Source organism: Symphalangus syndactylus, chromosome 1, assembly GCF_028878055.3.
Source record: "Symphalangus syndactylus isolate Jambi chromosome 1, NHGRI_mSymSyn1-v2.1_pri, whole genome shotgun sequence".
Taxonomy (NCBI): domain Eukaryota; kingdom Metazoa; phylum Chordata; class Mammalia; order Primates; family Hylobatidae; genus Symphalangus; species Symphalangus syndactylus.
The window spans coordinates 149,014,814-149,038,565 of NC_072423.2; the positions used below are offsets into that span (position 1 = coordinate 149,014,814).

At 49.3% G+C, this 23,752-nt stretch overlaps 6 protein-coding genes across 6 annotated transcripts in view; 5 read left to right on the forward strand and 1 right to left on the reverse strand.

Annotated features, from left to right (window-relative positions):
• The window catches only part of LOC129487373 (beta-defensin 103A), a 215,737-nt gene that overhangs the window by 117,124 nt on the left and 74,861 nt on the right, over positions 1 to 23,752 (reverse strand). The window lies entirely within an intron of this gene.
• Positions 1,272 to 5,413, forward strand: LOC134736393 (ubiquitin carboxyl-terminal hydrolase 17-like protein 11). Its single transcript, XM_063637767.1, has one exon. It carries the CDS (start codon positions 1,397 to 1,399, stop codon positions 2,984 to 2,986), a length of 1,590 nt encoding a protein of 529 aa, XP_063493837.1. The 5' UTR covers positions 1,272 to 1,396; the 3' UTR covers positions 2,987 to 5,413.
• On the forward strand, positions 6,161 to 7,781 carry LOC134736394 (ubiquitin carboxyl-terminal hydrolase 17-like protein 22). Its single transcript, XM_063637768.1, has one exon. The coding sequence runs from the start codon at positions 6,161 to 6,163 to the stop codon at positions 7,748 to 7,750; it is 1,590 nt and encodes a 529-aa protein (XP_063493838.1). The 3' UTR covers positions 7,751 to 7,781.
• LOC134736395 (ubiquitin carboxyl-terminal hydrolase 17-like protein 11) lies at positions 10,806 to 14,947 on the forward strand. Its single transcript, XM_063637769.1, has one exon. The coding sequence runs from the start codon at positions 10,931 to 10,933 to the stop codon at positions 12,518 to 12,520; it is 1,590 nt and encodes a 529-aa protein (XP_063493839.1). The 5' UTR covers positions 10,806 to 10,930; the 3' UTR covers positions 12,521 to 14,947.
• On the forward strand, positions 15,588 to 17,302 carry LOC134736396 (ubiquitin carboxyl-terminal hydrolase 17-like protein 22). The gene has a single exon (XM_063637771.1). The coding sequence runs from the start codon at positions 15,713 to 15,715 to the stop codon at positions 17,300 to 17,302; it is 1,590 nt and encodes a 529-aa protein (XP_063493841.1). The 5' UTR covers positions 15,588 to 15,712.
• On the forward strand, positions 20,493 to 22,082 carry LOC129487115 (ubiquitin carboxyl-terminal hydrolase 17-like protein 22). Its single transcript, XM_055287788.2, has one exon. The coding sequence runs from the start codon at positions 20,493 to 20,495 to the stop codon at positions 22,080 to 22,082; it is 1,590 nt and encodes a 529-aa protein (XP_055143763.2).

Sequence of the window (23,752 nt, forward strand, 5' to 3'; positions counted from 1 at the left end):
ACCACACAATGCGTGACCACAAGTGGAGGCAACATCTCAGATCCTGAACAACTGACGTAAGAATCCATGAGATACACGGCTTATTTTTGCCTTTTCCCACTGAAACGGGGGCCAGTGTTAACAATGTTAGACAATCCTCTGTTTCACTCCCTGTTTTTAAATCTCTCCGATGGTTTCTTCTTGAGACACGGCCTCACTCCCGCCACCCGGGCTTTTCTACGGGGTAGTTTTCCTTGTTTGCTTCTGTCAAATTTACAACTTTTTATTTCATCCCTATCAATTGTTGATCCATTAGCACATAGCTATGAAAATATTATCACCCATGCTGTGAGATACGTTGTTGTTATGTTCATCATTTCTTTAATAAACCGAAGCTTTTAGTTGGGATACCTTCTGATTTCTCAAGTTTTTTCTTTCATGTTTTCTTAAACTGCCGTCGTACGTCCGAAACCACCGGCTATACATTCTCATGACTATTTTTCTTTTCTGGCAAACACAAATTTGGGGAATGTCATCGATTAGTCTCTCGGTGATTGCATGATTTCCCGAAAGTGTTTCACACTCTACATTGTGCGCTGAGTATCTCCTCAAACTTCAGTGCAGGTTTCTACCACTTGATGCTTTATTATTTGGGAAGCTAGCTTCGGCAAGAGCATTTCATGCAAAGACTTGCCTTGTTCCCCACTGGCAGGTAATTTCACTCGGATATAGAATCACTAGGCTGGACATGGAAAGATTATCGCTGGAAGGTCTATTTGATTCCACGTATCTCTCCTTTTTTATGAAGGAAAAAATACGCGGTGCTAATTACTAGAATTCATTGACTATTCTCAAGTCAGAAAGCGCACTTCTGACTTCTTGTCCTTCAATCGCTGAAAGGATGATGGTATCTGCCAAAAGCACGTACTTGGAAGTACATCCCAGCACAAACACACACACACACACACACACACACGCACACACACACACACACACACACACGCACACACAGAGTTTCACAGGTAAAGATTTCTTCCCTGACATTGCTTTACCTATAATAAGGCAACTGTGTGGCCACTGTCCTAACCCGCTTACACTCATATTATATGTGCCTATCATCCTGAGGAGTAATTGGATTCAGGTGTTCTAGAAATCATGATGTGGGCTGTGTCTGTTGAATTCCCAGGAATGCAGGGGGACACACCCTGTGACTCATTCCTTAATTGAGTGCTGATATTTGATTGGTTTATCGTGAACCGGATGGGTGGGTGGGGTGTTCGGGGCTGGTGGAGATGAGTTATTTAAGGGCTGATGCGGCCAGAGGGCTCGTCGTTTGAAGACTCTCTCGGAAGAGATAGCGTCTCTCTGCAACCTGCGGTCCCAGCAGAGAAACCCTGTGATCCCTGTTCCAGGCGACATGGAGCACGACTCACTCTCCTCGGGGGGTGAGTGGCACTTCAACCGCTTTTCAAAACTCACATCTTCTCGGCCACATGCAGCTTTTGCTGAAATCCAGCGGACTTCTCTCCCTGAGAAGTCACCACTCTCATCTGAGACCCGTGTCCACCCCTGTGATGATTTGGCTCCTGTGGCAAGACAGCTTGCTCCCAGGGAGAAGCTTCCTCTGAGTAGCAGGGGACCTGCTGCGGTGGGGGCTGGGCTCCAGAATATGGGAAATACCTGCTACGTGAATGCTTCCCTGCAGTGCCTGACATACACACCGCCCCTTGCCAACTACATGCTGTCCCGGGAGCACTCTCAAACTTGTCATCGTCACAAGTGCTGCATGCTCTGTACTATGCAAGCTCACATCACACGGGCCCTCCACCGTCCGGGCCATGTCATCCAGCCCTCACAGGCATTGGCTGCTGGCTTCCATAGAGGCAAGCAGGAAGATGCCCATGAATTTCTCATGTTCACTGTGGATGCCATGAAAAAGGCATGCCTTCCCGGGCACAAGCAGGTAGATCCTCACCCTAAGGACACCACCCTCATCCACCAAATATTTGGAGGGTACTGGAGATCTCAAATCAAGTGTCTCCACTGCCAGGGCATTTCAGACACCTTTGACCCTTACCTGGACATCGCCCTGGATATCCAGGCAGCTCAGAGTGTGAAGCAAGCTTTGGAACAGTTGGTGAAGCCCGAAGAACTCAATGGAGAGAATGCCTATCATTGTGGTCTTTGTCTCCAGAAGGCGCCTGCCTCCAAGACGTTAACTTTACACACTTCTGCCAAGGTCCTCATCCTCGTATTGAAGAGATTCTCCGATGTCACGGGCAACAAACTTGCCAAGAATGTGCAATATCCTGAGTGCCTTGACATGCAGCCATACATGTCTCAGCACAACACAGGACCTCTTGTCTATGTCCTCTACGCTGTGCTGGTCCACGCTGGGTGGAGTTGTCACAACGGACATTACTTCTCTTATGTCAAAGCTCAAGAAGGCCAGTGGTATAAAATGGATGATGCCGAGGTCACTGCTTCTGGCATCACTTCTGTCCTGAGTCAACAGGCCTATGTCCTCTTTTATATCCAGAAGAGTGAATTGGAAAGACACAGTGAGGGTGTGTCAAGAGGCAGGGAACCAAGAGCCCTTGGCCCTGCAGACACAGACAGGCGAGCAACGCAAGGAGAGCTCAACAGAGACCCCTGCCTCCAGGCACCCGAGTTGGACGAGCACTCGGTGGAAAGAGACACTCAGGAAAGCACCTTAGACCACTGGAAATTCCTCCAAGAGCAAAACAAAACGAAGCCTGAGTTCAACGTCAGAAAAGTCGAAGGTACCCTGCCTCCCAACGTAGTTGTGATTCATCAATCAAAATACAAGTGTGGCACCAAAAACCATCATCCTGAACAGCAAAGCTCCCTGCTAAACCTCTCTTCGACGAACCCGACAGATCAGGAATCCATCAACACTGGCACACTCGCTTCTCGGCAAGGGAGGACCAGGAGATCCAAAGGGAAGAACAAACACAGCAGCAGGGCTCTGCTTCTGTGCCAGTGATCTCAGTGGAAGTGCTGACCCACACGTAGGGGTGCACACACACACACACACACACACACACACCCGGGCGCACACACACAGACACACACACACACAAATACACCCACAAGCGCGCACGGAATCACACAGGCACCCACACAAACACCTACACCGTCAGTCCTTCACAAAGCAATGAGGAGCCCAAGTATCTGCCTGTACAACGGGGACAACTGGATAGTGATGGCTGCGTCTCAGGATGAGCCCACACATGGGAAACATCAAGTTTTGGGGTCGTGAGTCTTCCCAACCTGTGGAGGGCCTCTCTGTGTGTTTGCGTTCACGGTAGATGACATTCAGTGTGCATTTCTAAACATGACATATTGACGTGTGGGTTTGCCTGTCAGGTTATTGCAGGGGACTGGGTTTACTATTTTCTCTTCGGGTGTGTTCCATCCGTCAGCTGTTGGTCGGCAGGATGAAGGTGAAATTATGCTAATGCGGGACATCTGTGGATCATTCTCGCCACCTTGAATAGTGGAAACTGGAATGCATTTGGAAGACAGGAAGGGTGTTCTTCGTTGGTACCCTGGCTCGCCGTTTTTACGTTGGTTTTTGAATGGACCTCAGGCGCCCTAGGACTTGTGCTCTCGGTGGAACCCACATAACGCCGGAAACTCACAGACCGACTTGCCTGTTTCACGGTGTCCACTTCCAACGAATTGAAATGAAAAATTTTCCCACGGGCATGTAAGTCGTTTGGAAGGAAGTCGTAGGGATAACAAAGGAAATCAAACACAGGAGTGTGTGTATTCAACTAAAACCACATCAGAAAGCCCTGAAGTAAATCTCATTTGGTGTGTTTACAAATGGCATTTGGGGAGATTGCAGGTCAGGCGTCCAGCTGCGAAAGCTGCATCTCTGAAGCACAGTCCCTGTCCTGTCATCAGACTTCTTTATCCGACGTGGTGTTTCAGTGGAAATGATTGCGGGAAATGGCCCCTTCCTTTTCTGTATTTGCTGATGAGATTTCACGGTCCCTTTCTCGTTAGGTGCAGTGACCAAAGTTGACCAACCCCTGAGGAAAGTTGTCCAGGGCACAACTCAGGGCTCCGTAGAACCACAGAATCTTGGGGGCAACCCTGCTCGAGCACCCAAGTGCGCATACCAACAGGGTCTCTGTGTGACGTTGTGTGAAAACTACAGTGTGATGAGCATGATTCGCAGACAGGTTATCGATTGGGATCACCTCTAAATCAGTTACGAGCATTAAAGGACACCCATGCCCAGGTCCCGCCTCCAGGAAGAAGACCCTCCAGCGTTTTGTGTGAAGCCACGGCATCTGGATTCCTCATGCTTCTGGGGATCATTCTCCTGGAAATGGTGGCTCCTTTCTCCCTGTGGAGCGTCTTTCTAAGCAGTGCTCCTTTCTTCCCCCAGGACGCTTTACGTCTGGCACGGGAAGCCTTCTGATTGAGCACGCCTGGCCTCATGAAAAGACAAGGGAAAGAAACGGGGCCAAAGGTCACAGTCCTCTCATTCCACCATCCTCCTTGAAACCATCCCAATTTCACGGGCCCAGAGGCCAGGGCTGTGTGTTTACACCTCGAGGCCTCGGCACCGGGCCTAAATTCTGCCCCGTTTCTTCCTGTCTAACACATTTTGGGAAAATCCCTAGAGCCAGGATCTTCATTCCTGCTAAGCTAGGGAGCCTGCAGACACACCCAAATTCTGTCCCTCTTAGTTCAGGGAACATGTCCACTTTCATCATCATTCAAATTTGCACCAAATGTGCTAACTGCAATTCCACCACACAATGCGTGACCACAAGTGGAGGCAACATCTCAGATCCTGAACAACTGACGCAAGAATCCATGAGATACACGGCTTATTTTTGCCTTTTCCCACTGAAACGGGGGCCAGTGTTAACAATGTTAGACAATCCTCTGTTTCACTCCCTGTTTTTAAATCTCTCCGATGGTTTCTTCTTGAGACACGGCCTCACTCCCGCCACCCGGGCTTTTCTACGGGGTAGTTTTCCTTGTTTGCTTCTGTCAAATTTACAACTTTTTATTTCATCCCTATCAATTGTTGATCCATTAGCACATAGCTATGAAAATATTATCACCCATGCTGTGAGATACGTTGTTGTTATGTTCATCATTTCTTTAATAAACCGAAGCTTTTAGTTGGGATACCTTCTGATTTCTCAAGTTTTTTCTTTCATGTTTTCTTAAACTGCCGTCGTACGTCCGAAACCACCGGCTATACATTCTCATGACTATTTTTCTTTTCTGGCAAACACAAATTTGGGGAATGTCATCGATTAGTCTCTCGGTGATTGCATGATTTCCCGAAAGTGTTTCACACTCTACATTGTGCGCTGAGTATCTCCTCAAACTTCAGTGCAGGTTTCTACCACTTGATGCTTTATTATTTGGGAAGCTAGCTTCGGCAAGAGCATTTCATGCACAGACTTGCCTTGTTCCCCACTGGCAGGTAATTTCACTCGGATATAGAATCACTAGGCTGGACATGGAAAGATTATCGCTGGAAGGTCTATTTGATTCCACGTATCTCTCCTTTCTTATGAAGGAAAAAATACGCGGTGCTAATTACTAGAATTCATTGACTATTCTCAAGTCAGAAAGCGCACTTCTGACTTCTTGTCCTTCAATCGCTGAAAGGATGATGGTATCTGCCAAAAGCACGTACTTGGAAGTACATCCCAGCACAAACACACACACACACACACACGCACGCGCACACACACACACACACACGCACACACAGAGTTTCACAGGTAAAGATTTCTTCCCTGACATTGCTTTACCTATAATAAGGCAACTGTGTGGCCACTGTCCTAACCCGCTTACACTCATATTATATGTGCCTATCATCCTGAGGAGTAATTGGATTCAGGTGTTCTAGAAATCATGATGTGGGCTGTGTCTGTTGAATTCCCAGGAATGCAGGGGGACACACCCTGTGACTCATTCCTTAATTGAGTGCTGATATTTGATTGGTTTATCGTGAACCGGATGGGTGGGTGGGGTGTTCGGGGCTGGTGGAGATGAGTTATTTAAGGGCTGATGCGGCCAGAGGGCTCGTCGTTTGAAGACTCTCTCGGAAGAGATAGCGTCTCTCTGCAACCTGCGGTCCCAGCAGAGAAACCCTGTGATCCCTGTTCCAGGCGACATGGAGCACGACTCACTCTCCTCGGGGGGTGAGTGGCACTTCAACCGCTTTTCAAAACTCACATCTTCTCGGCCACATGCAGCTTTTGCTGAAATCCAGCGGACTTCTCTCCCTGAGAAGTCACCACTCTCATCTGAGACCCGTGTCCACCCCTGTGATGATTTGGCTCCTGTGGCAAGACAGCTTGCTCCCAGGGAGAAGCTTCCTCTGAGTAGCAGGGGACCGGCTGCGGTGGGGGCTGGGCTCCAGAATATGGGAAATACCTGCTACGTGAATGCTTCCCTGCAGTGCCTGACATACACACCGCCCCTTGCCAACTACATGCTGTCCCGGGAGCACTCTCAAACTTGTCATCGTCACAAGTGCTGCATGCTCTGTACTATGCAAGCTCACATCACACGGGCCCTCCACCGTCCGGGCCATGTCATCCAGCCCTCACAGGCATTGGCTGCTGGCTTCCATAGAGGCAAGCAGGAAGATGCCCATGAATTTCTCATGTTCACTGTGGATGCCATGAAAAAGGCATGCCTTCCCGGGCACAAGCAGGTAGATCCTCACTCTAAGGACACCACCCTCATCCACCAAATATTTGGAGGGTACTGGAGATCTCAAATCAAGTGTCTCCACTGCCAGGGCATTTCAGACACCTTTGACCCTTACCTGGACATCGCCCTGGATATCCAGGCAGCTCAGAGTGTGAAGCAAGCTTTGGAACAGTTGGTGAAGCCCGAAGAACTCAATGGAGAGAATGCCTATCATTGTGGTCTTTGTCTCCAGAAGGCGCCTGCCTCCAAGACGTTAACTTTACACACTTCTGCCAAGGTCCTCATCCTCGTATTGAAGAGATTCTCCGATGTCACGGGCAACAAACTTGCCAAGAATGTGCAATATCCTGAGTGCCTTGACATGCAGCCATACATGTCTCAGCAGAACACAGGACCTCTTGTCTATGTCCTCTACGCTGTGCTGGTCCACGCTGGGTGGAGTTGTCACAACGGACATTACTTCTCTTATGTCAAAGCTCAAGAAGGCCAGTGGTATAAAATGGATGATGCCGAGGTCACTGCTTCTGGCATCACTTCTGTCCTGAGTCAACAGGCCTATGTCCTCTTTTATATCCAGAAGAGTGAATTGGAAAGACACAGTGAGGGTGTGTCAAGAGGCAGGGAACCAAGAGCCCTTGGCCCTGCAGACACAGACAGGCGAGCAACGCAAGGAGAGCTCAACAGAGACCCCTGCCTCCAGGCACCCGAGTTGGACGAGCACTCGGTGGAAAGAGACACTCAGGAAAGCACCTTAGACCACTGGAAATTCCTCCAAGAGCAAAACAAAACGAAGCCTGAGTTCAACGTCAGAAAAGTCGAAGGTACCCTGCCTCCCAACGTAGTTGTGATTCATCAATCAAAATACAAGTGTGGCACCAAAAACCATCATCCTGAACAGCAAAGCTCCCTGCTAAACCTCTCTTCGACGAACCCGACAGATCAGGAATCCATCAACACTGGCACACTCGCTTCTCGGCAAGGGAGGACAAGGAGATCCAAAGGGAAGAACAAACACAGCAACAGGGCTCTGCTTCTGTGCCAGTGATCTCAGTGGAAGTGCTGACCCACACGTAGGGGTGCACACACACACACACACACACACACACACCCGGGCGCACACACACAGACAGACACACACACAAATACAACCACAAGCGCGCACGGAATCACACAGGCACCCACACAAACACCTACACCGTCAGTCCTACACAAAGCAATGAGGAGCCCAAGTATCTGCCTGTACAACGGGGACAACTGGATAGTGATGGCTGCGTCTCAGGATGAGCCCACACATGGGAAACATCAAGTTTTGGGGTCGTGAGTCTTCCCAACCTGTGGAGGGCCTCTCTGTGTGTTTGCGTTCACGGTAGATGACATTCAGTGTGCATTTCTAAACATGACATATTGACGTGTGGGTTTGCCTGTCAGGTTATTGCAGGGGACTGGGTTTACTATTTTCTCTTCGGGTGTGTTCCATCCGTCAGCTGTTGGTCGGCAGGATGAAGGTGAAATTATGCTGATGCGGGACATCTGTGGATCATTCTCGCCACCTTGAATAGTGGAAACTGGAATGCATTTGGAAGACAGGAAGGGTGTTCTTCGTTGGTACCCTGGCTCGCCGTTTTTACGTTGGTTTTTGAATGGACCTCAGGCGCCCTAGGACTTGTGCTCTCGGTGGAACCCACATAACGCCGGAAACTCACAGACCGACTTGCCTGTTTCACGGTGTCCACTTCCAACGAATTGAAATGAAAAATTTTCCCACGGGCATGTAAGTCGTTTGGAAGGAAGTCGTAGGGATAACAAAGGAAATCAAACACAGGAGTGTGTGTATTCAACTAAAACCACATCCGAAAGCCCTGAAGTAAATCTCATTTGGTGTGTTTACAAATGGCATTTGGGGAGATTGCAGGTCAGGCGTCCAGCTGCGAAAGCTGCATCTCTGAAGCACAGTCCCTGTCCTGTCATCAGACTTCTTTATCCGACGTGGTGTTTCAGTGGAAATGATTGCGGGAAATGGCCCCTTCCTTTTCTGTATTTGCTGATGAGATTTCACGGTCCCTTTCTCGTTAGGTGCAGTGACCAAAGTTGACCAACCCCTGAGGAAAGTTGTCCAGGGCACAACTCAGGGCTCCGTAGAACCACAGAATCTTGGGGGCAACCCTGCTCGAGCACCCAAGTGCGCATACCAACAGGGTCTCTGTGTGACGTTGTGTGAAAACTACAGTGTGATGAGCATGATTCGCAGACAGGTTATCGATTGGGATCACCTCTAAATCAGTTATGAGCATTAAAGGACACCCATGCCCAGGTCCCGCCTCCAGGAAGAAGACCCTCCAGCGTTTTGTGTGAAGCCACGGCATCTGGATTCCTCATGCTTCTGGGGATCATTCTCCTGGAAATGGTGGCTCCTTTCTCCCTGTGGAGCGTCTTTCTAAGCAGTGCTCCTTTCTTCCCCCAGGACGCTTTACCTCTGGCACGGGAAGCCTTCTGATTGAGCACGCCTGGCCTCATGAAAAGACAAGGGAAAGAAACGGGGCCAAAGGTCACAGTCCTCTCATTCCACCATCCTCCTTGAAACCATCCCAATTTCACGGGCCCAGAGGCCAGGGCTGTGTGTTTACACCTCGAGGCCTCGGCACCGGGCCTAAATTCTGCCCCGTTTCTTCCTGTCTAACACATTTTGGGAAAATCCCTAGAGCCAGGATCTTCATTCCTGCTAAGCTAGGGAGCCTGCAGACACACCCAAATTCTGTCCCTCTTAGTTCAGGGAACATGTCCACTTTCATCATCATTCAAATTTGCACCAAATGTGCTAACTGCAATTCCACCACACAATGCGTGACCACAAGTGGAGGCAACATCTCAGATCCTGAACAATTGACGCAAGAATCCATGAGATACACGGCTTATTTTTGCCTTTTCCCACTGAAACGGGGGCCAGTGTTAACAATGTTAGACAATCCTCTGTTTCACTCCCTGTTTTTAAATCTCTCCGATGGTTTCTTCTTGAGACACGGCCTCACTCCCGCCACCCGGGCTTTTCTACGGGGTAGTTTTCCTTGTTTGCTTCTGTCAAATTTACAACTTTTTATTTCATCCCTATCAATTGTTGATCCATTAGCACATAGCTATGAAAATATTATCACCCATGCTGTGAGATACGTTGTTGTTATGTTCATCATTTCTTTAATAAACCGAAGCTTTTAGTTGGGATACCTTCTGATTTCTCAAGTTTTTTCTTTCATGTTTTCTTAAACTGCCGTCGTACGTCCGAAACCACCGGCTATACATTCTCATGACTATTTTTCTTTTCTGGCAAACACAAATTTGGGGAATGTCATCGATTAGTCTCTCGGTGATTGCATGATTTCCCGAAAGTGTTTCACACTCTACATTGTGCGCTGAGTATCTCCTCAAACTTCAGTGCAGGTTTCTACCACTTGATGCTTTATTATTTGGGAAGCTAGCTTCGGCAAGAGCATTTCATGCAAAGACTTGCCTTGTTCCCCACTGGCAGGTAATTTCACTCGGATATAGAATCACTAGGCTGGACATGGAAAGATTATCGCTGGAAGGTCTATTTGATTCCACGTATCTCTCCTTTTTTATGAAGGAAAAAATACGCGGTGCTAATTACTAGAATTCATTGACTATTCTCAAGTCAGAAAGCGCACTTCTGACTTCTTGTCCTTCAATCGCTGAAAGGATGATGGTATCTGCCAAAAGCACGTACTTGGAAGTACATCCCAGCACAAACACACACACACACACACACACACACGCACACACACACACACACACACACACGCACACACAGAGTTTCACAGGTAAAGATTTCTTCCCTGACATTGCTTTACCTATAATAAGGCAACTGTGTGGCCACTGTCCTAACCCGCTTACACTCATATTATATGTGCCTATCATCCTGAGGAGTAATTGGATTCAGGTGTTCTAGAAATCATGATGTGGGCTGTGTCTGTTGAATTCCCAGGAATGCAGGGGGACACACCCTGTGACTCATTCCTTAATTGAGTGCTGATATTTGATTGGTTTATCGTGAACCGGATGGGTGGGTGGGGTGTTCGGGGCTGGTGGAGATGAGTTATTTAAGGGCTGATGCGGCCAGAGGGCTCGTCGTTTGAAGACTCTCTCGGAAGAGATAGCGTCTCTCTGCAACCTGCGGTCCCAGCAGAGAAACCCTGTGATCCCTGTTCCAGGCGACATGGAGCACGACTCACTCTCCTCGGGGGGTGAGTGGCACTTCAACCGCTTTTCAAAACTCACATCTTCTCGGCCACATGCAGCTTTTGCTGAAATCCAGCGGACTTCTCTCCCTGAGAAGTCACCACTCTCATCTGAGACCCGTGTCCACCCCTGTGATGATTTGGCTCCTGTGGCAAGACAGCTTGCTCCCAGGGAGAAGCTTCCTCTGAGTAGCAGGGGACCTGCTGCGGTGGGGGCTGGGCTCCAGAATATGGGAAATACCTGCTACGTGAATGCTTCCCTGCAGTGCCTGACATACACACCGCCCCTTGCCAACTACATGCTGTCCCGGGAGCACTCTCAAACTTGTCATCGTCACAAGTGCTGCATGCTCTGTACTATGCAAGCTCACATCACACGGGCCCTCCACCGTCCGGGCCATGTCATCCAGCCCTCACAGGCATTGGCTGCTGGCTTCCATAGAGGCAAGCAGGAAGATGCCCATGAATTTCTCATGTTCACTGTGGATGCCATGAAAAAGGCATGCCTTCCCGGGCACAAGCAGGTAGATCCTCACCCTAAGGACACCACCCTCATCCACCAAATATTTGGAGGGTACTGGAGATCTCAAATCAAGTGTCTCCACTGCCAGGGCATTTCAGACACCTTTGACCCTTACCTGGACATCGCCCTGGATATCCAGGCAGCTCAGAGTGTGAAGCAAGCTTTGGAACAGTTGGTGAAGCCCGAAGAACTCAATGGAGAGAATGCCTATCATTGTGGTCTTTGTCTCCAGAAGGCGCCTGCCTCCAAGACGTTAACTTTACACACTTCTGCCAAGGTCCTCATCCTCGTATTGAAGAGATTCTCCGATGTCACGGGCAACAAACTTGCCAAGAATGTGCAATATCCTGAGTGCCTTGACATGCAGCCATACATGTCTCAGCACAACACAGGACCTCTTGTCTATGTCCTCTACGCTGTGCTGGTCCACGCTGGGTGGAGTTGTCACAACGGACATTACTTCTCTTATGTCAAAGCTCAAGAAGGCCAGTGGTATAAAATGGATGATGCCGAGGTCACTGCTTCTGGCATCACTTCTGTCCTGAGTCAACAGGCCTATGTCCTCTTTTATATCCAGAAGAGTGAATTGGAAAGACACAGTGAGGGTGTGTCAAGAGGCAGGGAACCAAGAGCCCTTGGCCCTGCAGACACAGACAGGCGAGCAACGCAAGGAGAGCTCAACAGAGACCCCTGCCTCCAGGCACCCGAGTTGGACGAGCACTCGGTGGAAAGAGACACTCAGGAAAGCACCTTAGACCACTGGAAATTCCTCCAAGAGCAAAACAAAACGAAGCCTGAGTTCAACGTCAGAAAAGTCGAAGGTACCCTGCCTCCCAACGTAGTTGTGATTCATCAATCAAAATACAAGTGTGGCACCAAAAACCATCATCCTGAACAGCAAAGCTCCCTGCTAAACCTCTCTTCGACGAACCCGACAGATCAGGAATCCATCAACACTGGCACACTCGCTTCTCGGCAAGGGAGGACCAGGAGATCCAAAGGGAAGAACAAACACAGCAGCAGGGCTCTGCTTCTGTGCCAGTGATCTCAGTGGAAGTGCTGACCCACACGTAGGGGTGCACACACACACACACACACACACACACACCCGGGCGCACACACACAGACACACACACACACAAATACACCCACAAGCGCGCACGGAATCACACAGGCACCCACACAAACACCTACACCGTCAGTCCTTCACAAAGCAATGAGGAGCCCAAGTATCTGCCTGTACAACGGGGACAACTGGATAGTGATGGCTGCGTCTCAGGATGAGCCCACACATGGGAAACATCAAGTTTTGGGGTCGTGAGTCTTCCCAACCTGTGGAGGGCCTCTCTGTGTGTTTGCGTTCACGGTAGATGACATTCAGTGTGCATTTCTAAACATGACATATTGACGTGTGGGTTTGCCTGTCAGGTTATTGCAGGGGACTGGGTTTACTATTTTCTCTTCGGGTGTGTTCCATCCGTCAGCTGTTGGTCGGCAGGATGAAGGTGAAATTATGCTAATGCGGGACATCTGTGGATCATTCTCGCCACCTTGAATAGTGGAAACTGGAATGCATTTGGAAGACAGGAAGGGTGTTCTTCGTTGGTACCCTGGCTCGCCGTTTTTACGTTGGTTTTTGAATGGACCTCAGGCGCCCTAGGACTTGTGCTCTCGGTGGAACCCACATAACGCCGGAAACTCACAGACCGACTTGCCTGTTTCACGGTGTCCACTTCCAACGAATTGAAATGAAAAATTTTCCCACGGGCATGTAAGTCGTTTGGAAGGAAGTCGTAGGGATAACAAAGGAAATCAAACACAGGAGTGTGTGTATTCAACTAAAACCACATCAGAAAGCCCTGAAGTAAATCTCATTTGGTGTGTTTACAAATGGCATTTGGGGAGATTGCAGGTCAGGCGTCCAGCTGCGAAAGCTGCATCTCTGAAGCACAGTCCCTGTCCTGTCATCAGACTTCTTTATCCGACGTGGTGTTTCAGTGGAAATGATTGCGGGAAATGGCCCCTTCCTTTTCTGTATTTGCTGATGAGATTTCACGGTCCCTTTCTCGTTAGGTGCAGTGACCAAAGTTGACCAACCCCTGAGGAAAGTTGTCCAGGGCACAACTCAGGGCTCCGTAGAACCACAGAATCTTGGGGGCAACCCTGCTCGAGCACCCAAGTGCGCATACCAACAGGGTCTCTGTGTGACGTTGTGTGAAAACTACAGTGTGATGAGCATGATTCGCAGACAGGTTATCGATTGGGATCACCTCTAAATCAGTTACGAGCATTAAAGGACACCCATGCCCAGGTCCCGCCTCCAGGAAGAAGACCCTCCAGCGTTTTGTGTGAAGCCACGGCATCTGGATTCCTCATGCTTCTGGGGATCATTCTCCTGGAAATGGTGGCTCCTTTCTCCCTGTGGAGCGTCTTTCTAAGCAGTGCTCCTTTCTTCCCCCAGGACGCTTTACGTCTGGCACGGGAAGCCTTCTGATTGAGCACGCCTGGCCTCATGAAAAGACAAGGGAAAGAAACGGGGCCAAAGGTCACAGTCCTCTCATTCCACCATCCTCCTTGAAACCATCCCAATTTCACGGGCCCAGAGGCCAGGGCTGTGTGTTTACACCTCGAGGCCTCGGCACCGGGCCTAAATTCTGCCCCGTTTCTTCCTGTCTAACACATTTTGGGAAAATCCCTAGAGCCAGGATCTTCATTCCTGCTAAGCTAGGGAGCCTGCAGACACACCCAAATTCTGTCCCTCTTAGTTCAGGGAACATGTCCACTTTCATCATCATTCAAATTTGCACCAAATGTGCTAACTGCAATTCCACCACACAATGCGTGACCACAAGTGGAGGCAACATCTCAGATCCTGAACAACTGACGCAAGAATCCATGAGATACACGGCTTATTTTTGCCTTTTCCCACTGAAACGGGGGCCAGTGTTAACAATGTTAGACAATCCTCTGTTTCACTCCCTGTTTTTAAATCTCTCCGATGGTTTCTTCTTGAGACACGGCCTCACTCCCGCCACCCGGGCTTTTCTACGGGGTAGTTTTCCTTGTTTGCTTCTGTCAAATTTACAACTTTTTATTTCATCCCTATCAATTGTTGATCCATTAGCACATAGCTATGAAAATATTATCACCCATGCTGTGAGATACGTTGTTGTTATGTTCATCATTTCTTTAATAAACCGAAGCTTTTAGTTGGGATACCTTCTGATTTCTCAAGTTTTTTCTTTCATGTTTTCTTAAACTGCCGTCGTACGTCCGAAACCACCGGCTATACATTCTCATGACTATTTTTCTTTTCTGGCAAACACAAATTTGGGGAATGTCATCGATTAGTCTCTCGGTGATTGCATGATTTCCCGAAAGTGTTTCACACTCTACATTGTGCGCTGAGTATCTCCTCAAACTTCAGTGCAGGTTTCTACCACTTGATGCTTTATTATTTGGGAAGCTAGCTTCGGCAAGAGCATTTCATGCACAGACTTGCCTTGTTCCCCACTGGCAGGTAATTTCACTCGGATATAGAATCACTAGGCTGGACATGGAAAGATTATCGCTGGAAGGTCTATTTGATTCCACGTATCTCTCCTTTCTTATGAAGGAAAAAATACGCGGTGCTAATTACTAGAATTCATTGACTATTCTCAAGTCAGAAAGCGCACTTCTGACTTCTTGTCCTTCAATCGCTGAAAGGATGATGGTATCTGCCAAAAGCACGTACTTGGAAGTACATCCCAGCACAAACACACACACACACATACACGCACACACACACACACGCACACACACACACACACACACACACACGCACACACAGAGTTTCACAGGTAAAGATTTCTTCCCTGACATTGCTTTACCTATAATAAGGCAACTGTGTGGCCACTGTCCTAACCCGCTTACACTCATATTATATGTGCCTATCATCCTGAGGAGTAATTGGATTCAGGTGTTCTAGAAATCATGATGTGGGCTGTGTCTGTTGAATTCCCAGGAATGCAGGGGGACACACCCTGTGACTCATTCCTTAATTGAGTGCTGATATTTGATTGGTTTATCGTGAACCGGATGGGTGGGTGGGGTGTTCGGGGCTGGTGGAGATGAGTTATTTAAGGGCTGATGCGGCCAGAGGGCTCGTCGTTTGAAGACTCTCTCGGAAGAGATAGCGTCTCTCTGCAACCTGCGGTCCCAGCAGAGAAACCCTGTGATCCCTGTTCCAGGCGACATGGAGCACGACTCACTCTCCTCGGGGGGTGAGTGGCACTTCAACCGCTTTTCAAAACTCACATCTTCTCGGCCACATGCAGCTTTTGCTGAAATCCAGCGGACTTCTCTCCCTGAGAAGTCACCACTCTCATCTGAGACCCGTGTCCACCCCTGTGATGATTTGGCTCCTGTGGCAAGACAGCTTGCTCCCAGGGAGAAGCTTCCTCTGAGTAGCAGGGGACCTGCTGCGGTGGGGGCTGGGCTCCAGAATATGGGAAATACCTGCTACGTGAATGCTTCCCTGCAGTGCCTGACATACACACCGCCCCTTGCCAACTACATGCTGTCCCGGGAGCACTCTCAAACTTGTCATCGTCACAAGTGCTGCATGCTCTGTACTATGCAAGCTCACATCACACGGGCCCTCCACCGTCCGGGCCATGTCATCCAGCCCTCACAGGCATTGGCTGCTGGCTTCCATAGAGGCAAGCAGGAAGATGCCCATGAATTTCTCATGTTCACTGTGGATGCCATGAAAAAGGCATGCCTTCCCGGGCACAAGCAGGTAGATCCTCACTCTAAGGACACCACCCTCATCCACCAAATATTTGGAGGGTACTGGAGATCTCAAATCAAGTGTCTCCACTGCCAGGGCATTTCAGACACCTTTGACCCTTACCTGGACATCGCCCTGGATATCCAGGCAGCTCAGAGTGTGAAGCAAGCTTTGGAACAGTTGGTGAAGCCCGAAGAACTCAATGGAGAGAATGCCTATCATTGTGGTCTTTGTCTCCAGAAGGCGCCTGCCTCCAAGACGTTAACTTTACACACTTCTGCCAAGGTCCTCATCCTCGTATTGAAGAGATTCTCCGATGTCACGGGCAACAAACTTGCCAAGAATGTGCAATATCCTGAGTGCCTTGACATGCAGCCATACATGTCTCAGCAGAACACAGGACCTCTTGTCTATGTCCTCTATGCTGTGCTGGTCCACGCTGGGTGGAGTTGTCACAACGGACATTACTTCTCTTATGTCAAAGCTCAAGAAGGCCAGTGGTATAAAATGGATGATGCCGAGGTCACTGCTTCTGGCATCACTTCTGTCCTGAGTCAACAGGCCTATGTCCTCTTTTATATCCAGAAGAGTGAATTGGAAAGACACAGTGAGGGTGTGTCAAGAGGCAGGGAACCAAGAGCCCTTGGCCCTGCAGACACAGACAGGCGAGCAACGCAAGGAGAGCTCAACAGAGACCCCTGCCTCCAGGCACCCGAGTTGGACGAGCACTCGGTGGAAAGAGACACTCAGGAAAGCACCTTAGACCACTGGAAATTCCTCCAAGAGCAAAACAAAACGAAGCCTGAGTTCAACGTCAGAAAAGTCGAAGGTACCCTGCCTCCCAACGTAGTTGTGATTCATCAATCAAAATACAAGTGTGGCACCAAAAACCATCATCCTGAACAGCAAAGCTCCCTGCTAAACCTCTCTTCGACGAACCCGACAGATCAGGAATCCATCAACACTGGCACACTCGCTTCTCGGCAAGGGAGGACCAGGAGATCCAAAGGGAAGAACAAACACAGCAGCAGGGCTCTGCTTCTGTGCCAGTGATCTCAGTGGAAGTGCTGACCCACACGTAGGGGTGCACACACACACACACACACACACACACCCGGGCGCACACACACAGACACACACACACACAAATACACCCACAAGCGCGCACGGAATCACACAGGCACCCACACAAACACCTACACCGTCAGTCCTTCACAAAGCAATGAGGAGCCCAAGTATCTGCCTGTACAACGGGGACAACTGGATAGTGATGGCTGCGTCTCAGGATGAGCCCACACATGGGAAACATCAAGTTTTGGGGTCGTGAGTCTTCCCAACCTGTGGAGGGCCTCTCTGTGTGTTTGCGTTCACGGTAGATGACATTCAGTGTGCATTTCTAAACATGACATATTGACGTGTGGGTTTGCCTGTCAGGTTATTGCAGGGGACTGGGTTTACTATTTTCTCTTCGGGTGTGTTCCATCCGTCAGCTGTTGGTCGGCAGGATGAAGGTGAAATTATGCTAATGCGGGACATCTGTGGATCATTCTCGCCACCTTGAATAGTGGAAACTGGAATGCATTTGGAAGACAGGAAGGGTGTTCTTCGTTGGTACCCTGGCTCGCCGTTTTTACGTTGGTTTTTGAATGGACCTCAGGCGCCCTAGGACTTGTGCTCTCGGTGGAACCCACATAACGCCGGAAACTCACAGACCGACTTGCCTGTTTCACGGTGTCCACTTCCAACGAATTGAAATGAAAAATTTTCCCACGGGCATGTAAGTCGTTTGGAAGGAAGTCGTAGGGATAACAAAGGAAATCAAACACAGGAGTGTGTGTATTCAACTAAAACCACATCAGAAAGCCCTGAAGTAAATCTCATTTGGTGTGTTTACAAATGGCATTTGGGGAGATTGCAGGTCAGGCGTCCAGCTGCGAAAGCTGCATCTCTGAAGCACAGTCCCTGTCCTGTCATCAGACTTCTTTATCCGACGTGGTGTTTCAGTGGAAATGATTGCGGGAAATGGCCCCTTCCTTTTCTGTATTTGCTGATGAGATTTCACGGTCCCTTTCTCGTTAGGTGCAGTGACCAAAGTTGACCAACCCCTGAGGAAAGTTGTCCAGGGCACAACTCAGGGCTCCGTAGAACCACAGAATCTTGGGGGCAACCCTGCTCGAGCACCCAAGTGCGCATACCAACAGGGTCTCTGTGTGACGTTGTGTGAAAACTACAGTGTGATGAGCATGATTCGCAGACAGGTTATCGATTGGGATCACCTCTAAATCAGTTACGAGCATTAAAGGACACCCATGCCCAGGTCCCGCCTCCAGGAAGAAGACCCTCCAGCGTTTTGTGTGAAGCCACGGCATCTGGATTCCTCATGCTTCTGGGGATCATTCTCCTGGAAATGGTGGCTCCTTTCTCCCTGTGGAGCGTCTTTCTAAGCAGTGCTCCTTTCTTCCCCCAGGACGCTTTACGTCTGGCACGGGAAGCCTTCTGATTGAGCACGCCTGGCCTCATGAAAAGACAAGGGAAAGAAACGGGGCCAAAGGTCACAGTCCTCTCATTCCACCATCCTCCTTGAAACCATCCCAATTTCACGGGCCCAGAGGCCAGGGCTGTGTGTTTACACCTCGAGGCCTCGGCACCGGGCCTAAATTCTGCCCCGTTTCTTCCTGTCTAACACATTTTGGGAAAATCCCTAGAGCCAGGATCTTCATTCCTGCTAAGCTAGGGAGCCTGCAGACACACCCAAATTCTGTCCCTCTTAGTTCAGGGAACATGTCCACTTTCATCATCATTCAAATTTGCACCAAATGTGCTAACTGCAATTCCACCACACAATGCGTGACCACAAGTGGAGGCAACATCTCAGATCCTGAACAACTGACGCAAGAATCCATGAGATACACGGCTTATTTTTGCCTTTTCCCACTGAAACGGGGGCCAGTGTTAACAATGTTAGACAATCCTCTGTTTCACTCCCTGTTTTTAAATCTCTCCGATGGTTTCTTCTTGAGACACGGCCTCACTCCCGCCACCCGGGCTTTTCTACGGGGTAGTTTTCCTTGTTTGCTTCTGTCAAATTTACAACTTTTTATTTCATCCCTATCAATTGTTGATCCATTAGCACATAGCTATGAAAATATTATCACCCATGCTGTGAGATACGTTGTTGTTATGTTCATCATTTCTTTAATAAACCGAAGCTTTTAGTTGGGATACCTTCTGATTTCTCAAGTTTTTTCTTTCATGTTTTCTTAAACTGCCGTCGTACGTCCGAAACCACCGGCTATACATTCTCATGACTATTTTTCTTTTCTGGCAAACACAAATTTGGGGAATGTCATCGATTAGTCTCTCGGTGATTGCATGATTTCCCGAAAGTGTTTCACACTCTACATTGTGCGCTGAGTATCTCCTCAAACTTCAGTGCAGGTTTCTACCACTTGATGCTTTATTATTTGGGAAGCTAGCTTCGGCAAGAGCATTTCATGCACAGACTTGCCTTGTTCCCCACTGGCAGGTAATTTCACTCGGATATAGAATCACTAGGCTGGACATGGAAAGATTATCGCTGGAAGGTCTATTTGATTCCACGTATCTCTCCTTTCTTATGAAGGAAAAAATACGCGGTGCTAATTACTAGAATTCATTGACTATTCTCAAGTCAGAAAGCGCACTTCTGACTTCTTGTCCTTCAATCGCTGAAAGGATGATGGTATCTGCCAAAAGCACGTACTTGGAAGTACATCCCAGCACAAACACACACACACACATACACGCACACACACACACACGCACACACACACACACACACACACACACGCACACACAGAGTTTCACAGGTAAAGATTTCTTCCCTGACATTGCTTTACCTATAATAAGGCAACTGTGTGGCCACTGTCCTAACCCGCTTACACTCATATTATATGTGCCTATCATCCTGAGGAGTAATTGGATTCAGGTGTTCTAGAAATCATGATGTGGGCTGTGTCTGTTGAATTCCCAGGAATGCAGGGGGACACACCCTGTGACTCATTCCTTAATTGAGTGCTGATATTTGATTGGTTTATCGTGAACCGGATGGGTGGGTGGGGTGTTCGGGGCTGGTGGAGATGAGTTATTTAAGGGCTGATGCGGCCAGAGGGCTCGTCGTTTGAAGACTCTCTCGGAAGAGATAGCGTCTCTCTGCAACCTGCGGTCCCAGCAGAGAAACCCTGTGATCCCTGTTCCAGGCGACATGGAGCACGACTCACTCTCCTCGGGGGGTGAGTGGCACTTCAACCGCTTTTCAAAACTCACATCTTCTCGGCCACATGCAGCTTTTGCTGAAATCCAGCGGACTTCTCTCCCTGAGAAGTCACCACTCTCATCTGAGACCCGTGTCCACCCCTGTGATGATTTGGCTCCTGTGGCAAGACAGCTTGCTCCCAGGGAGAAGCTTCCTCTGAGTAGCAGGGGACCTGCTGCGGTGGGGGCTGGGCTCCAGAATATGGGAAATACCTGCTACGTGAATGCTTCCCTGCAGTGCCTGACATACACACCGCCCCTTGCCAACTACATGCTGTCCCGGGAGCACTCTCAAACTTGTCATCGTCACAAGTGCTGCATGCTCTGTACTATGCAAGCTCACATCACACGGGCCCTCCACCGTCCGGGCCATGTCATCCAGCCCTCACAGGCATTGGCTGCTGGCTTCCATAGAGGCAAGCAGGAAGATGCCCATGAATTTCTCATGTTCACTGTGGATGCCATGAAAAAGGCATGCCTTCCCGGGCACAAGCAGGTAGATCCTCACTCTAAGGACACCACCCTCATCCACCAAATATTTGGAGGGTACTGGAGATCTCAAATCAAGTGTCTCCACTGCCAGGGCATTTCAGACACCTTTGACCCTTACCTGGACATCGCCCTGGATATCCAGGCAGCTCAGAGTGTGAAGCAAGCTTTGGAACAGTTGGTGAAGCCCGAAGAACTCAATGGAGAGAATGCCTATCATTGTGGTCTTTGTCTCCAGAAGGCGCCTGCCTCCAAGACGTTAACTTTACACACTTCTGCCAAGGTCCTCATCCTCGTATTGAAGAGATTCTCCGATGTCACGGGCAACAAACTTGCCAAGAATGTGCAATATCCTGAGTGCCTTGACATGCAGCCATACATGTCTCAGCAGAACACAGGACCTCTTGTCTATGTCCTCTACGCTGTGCTGGTCCACGCTGGGTGGAGTTGTCACAACGGACATTACTTCTCTTATGTCAAAGCTCAAGAAGGCCAGTGGTATAAAATGGATGATGCCGAGGTCACTGCTTCTGGCATCACTTCTGTCCTGAGTCAACAGGCCTATGTCCTCTTTTATATCCAGAAGAGTGAATTGGAAAGACACAGTGAGGGTGTGTCAAGAGGCAGGGAACCAAGAGCCCTTGGCCCTGCAGACACAGACAGACGAGCAACGCAAGGAGAGCTCAACAGAGACCCCTGCCTCCAGGCACCCGAGTTGGACGAGCACTCGGTGGAAAGAGACACTCAGGAAAGCACCTTAGACCACTGGAAATTCCTCCAAGAGCAAAACAAAACGAAGCCTGAGTTCAACGTCAGAAAAGTCGAAGGTACCCTGCCTCCCAACGTAGTTGTGATTCATCAATCAAAATACAAGTGTGGCACCAAAAACCATCATCCTGAACAGCAAAGCTCCCTGCTAAACCTCTCTTCGACGAACCCGACAGATCAGGAATCCATCAACACTGGCACACTCGCTTCTCGGCAAGGGAGGACCAGGAGATCCAAAGGGAAGAACAAACACAGCAGCAGGGCTCTGCTTCTGTGCCAGTGATCTCAGTGGAAGTGCTGACCCACACGTAGGGGTGCACACACACACACACACACACACACACACCCGGGCGCACACACACAGACACACACACACACAAATACACCCACAAGCGCGCACGGAATCACACAGGCACCCACACAAACACCTACACCGTCAGTCCTTCACAAAGCAATGAGGAGCCCAAGTATCTGCCTGTACAACGGGGACAACTGGATAGTGATGGCTGCGTCTCAGGATGAGCCCACACATGGGAAACATCAAGTTTTGGGGTCGTGAGTCTTCCCAACCTGTGGAGGGCCTCTCTGTGTGTTTGCGTTCACGGTAGATGACATTCAGTGTGCATTTCTAAACATGACATATTGACGTGTGGGTTTGCCTGTCAGGTTATTGCAGGGGACTGGGTTTACTATTTTCTCTTCGGGTGTGTTCCATCCGTCAGCTGTTGGTCGGCAGGATGAAGGTGAAATTATGCTAATGCGGGACATCTGTGGATCATTCTCGCCACCTTGAATAGTGGAAACTGGAATGCATTTGGAAGACAGGAAGGGTGTTCTTCGTTGGTACCCTGGCTCGCCGTTTTTACGTTGGTTTTTGAATGGACCTCAGGCGCCCTAGGACTTGTGCTCTCGGTGGAACCCACATAACGCCGGAAACTCACAGACCGACTTGCCTGTTTCACGGTGTCCACTTCCAACGAATTGAAATGAAAAATTTTCCCACGGGCATGTAAGTCGTTTGGAAGGAAGTCGTAGGGATAACAAAGGAAATCAAACACAGGAGTGTGTGTATTCAACTAAAACCACATCAGAAAGCCCTGAAGTAAATCTCATTTGGTGTGTTTACAAATGGCATTTGGGGAGATTGCAGGTCAGGCGTCCAGCTGCGAAAGCTGCATCTCTGAAGCACAGTCCCTGTCCTGTCATCAGACTTCTTTATCCGACGTGGTGTTTCAGTGGAAATGATTGCGGGAAATGGCCCCTTCCTTTTCTGTATTTGCTGATGAGATTTCACGGTCCCTTTCTCGTTAGGTGCAGTGACCAAAGTTGACCAACCCCTGAGGAAAGTTGTCCAGGGCACAACTCAGGGCTCCGTAGAACCACAGAATCTTGGGGGCAACCCTGCTCGAGCACCCAAGTGCGCATACCAACAGGGTCTCTGTGTGACGTTGTGTGAAAACTACAGTGTGATGAGCATGATTCGCAGACAGGTTATCGATTGGGATCACCTCTAAATCAGTTATGAGCATTAAAGGACACCCATGCCCAGGTCCCGCCTCCAGGAAGAAGACCCTCCAGCGTTTTGTGTGAAGCCACGGCATCTGGATTCCTCATGCTTCTGGGGATCATTCTCCTGGAAATGGTGGCTCCTTTCTCCCTGTGGAGCGTCTTTCTAAGCAGTGCTCCTTTCTTCCCCCAGGACGCTTTACCTCTGGCACGGGAAGCCTTCTGATTGAGCACGCCTGGCCTCATGAAAAGACAAGGGAAAGAAACGGGGCCAAAGGTCACAGTCCTCTCATTCCACCATCCTCCTTGAAACCATCCCAATTTCACGGGCCCAGAGGCCAGGGCTGTGTGTTTACACCTCGAGGCCTCGGCACCGGGCCTAAATTCTGCCCCGTTTCTTCCTGTCTAACACATTTTGGGAAAATCCCTAGAGCCAGGATCTTCATT

Excerpts from the sequence above, each read along its gene's own strand:
- LOC134736395 (XM_063637769.1), top strand. The coding sequence starts at position 10,931 with ATGGAGCACGACTCACTCTCCTCGGGGGGTGAGTGGCACTTCAACCGC.
- LOC134736394 (XM_063637768.1), top strand. The coding sequence starts at position 6,161 with ATGGAGCACGACTCACTCTCCTCGGGGGGTGAGTGGCACTTCAACCGC.
- LOC134736393 (XM_063637767.1), top strand. The coding sequence starts at position 1,397 with ATGGAGCACGACTCACTCTCCTCGGGGGGTGAGTGGCACTTCAACCGC.
- LOC134736396 (XM_063637771.1), top strand. The coding sequence starts at position 15,713 with ATGGAGCACGACTCACTCTCCTCGGGGGGTGAGTGGCACTTCAACCGC.
- LOC129487115 (XM_055287788.2), top strand. The coding sequence starts at position 20,493 with ATGGAGCACGACTCACTCTCCTCGGGGGGTGAGTGGCACTTCAACCGC.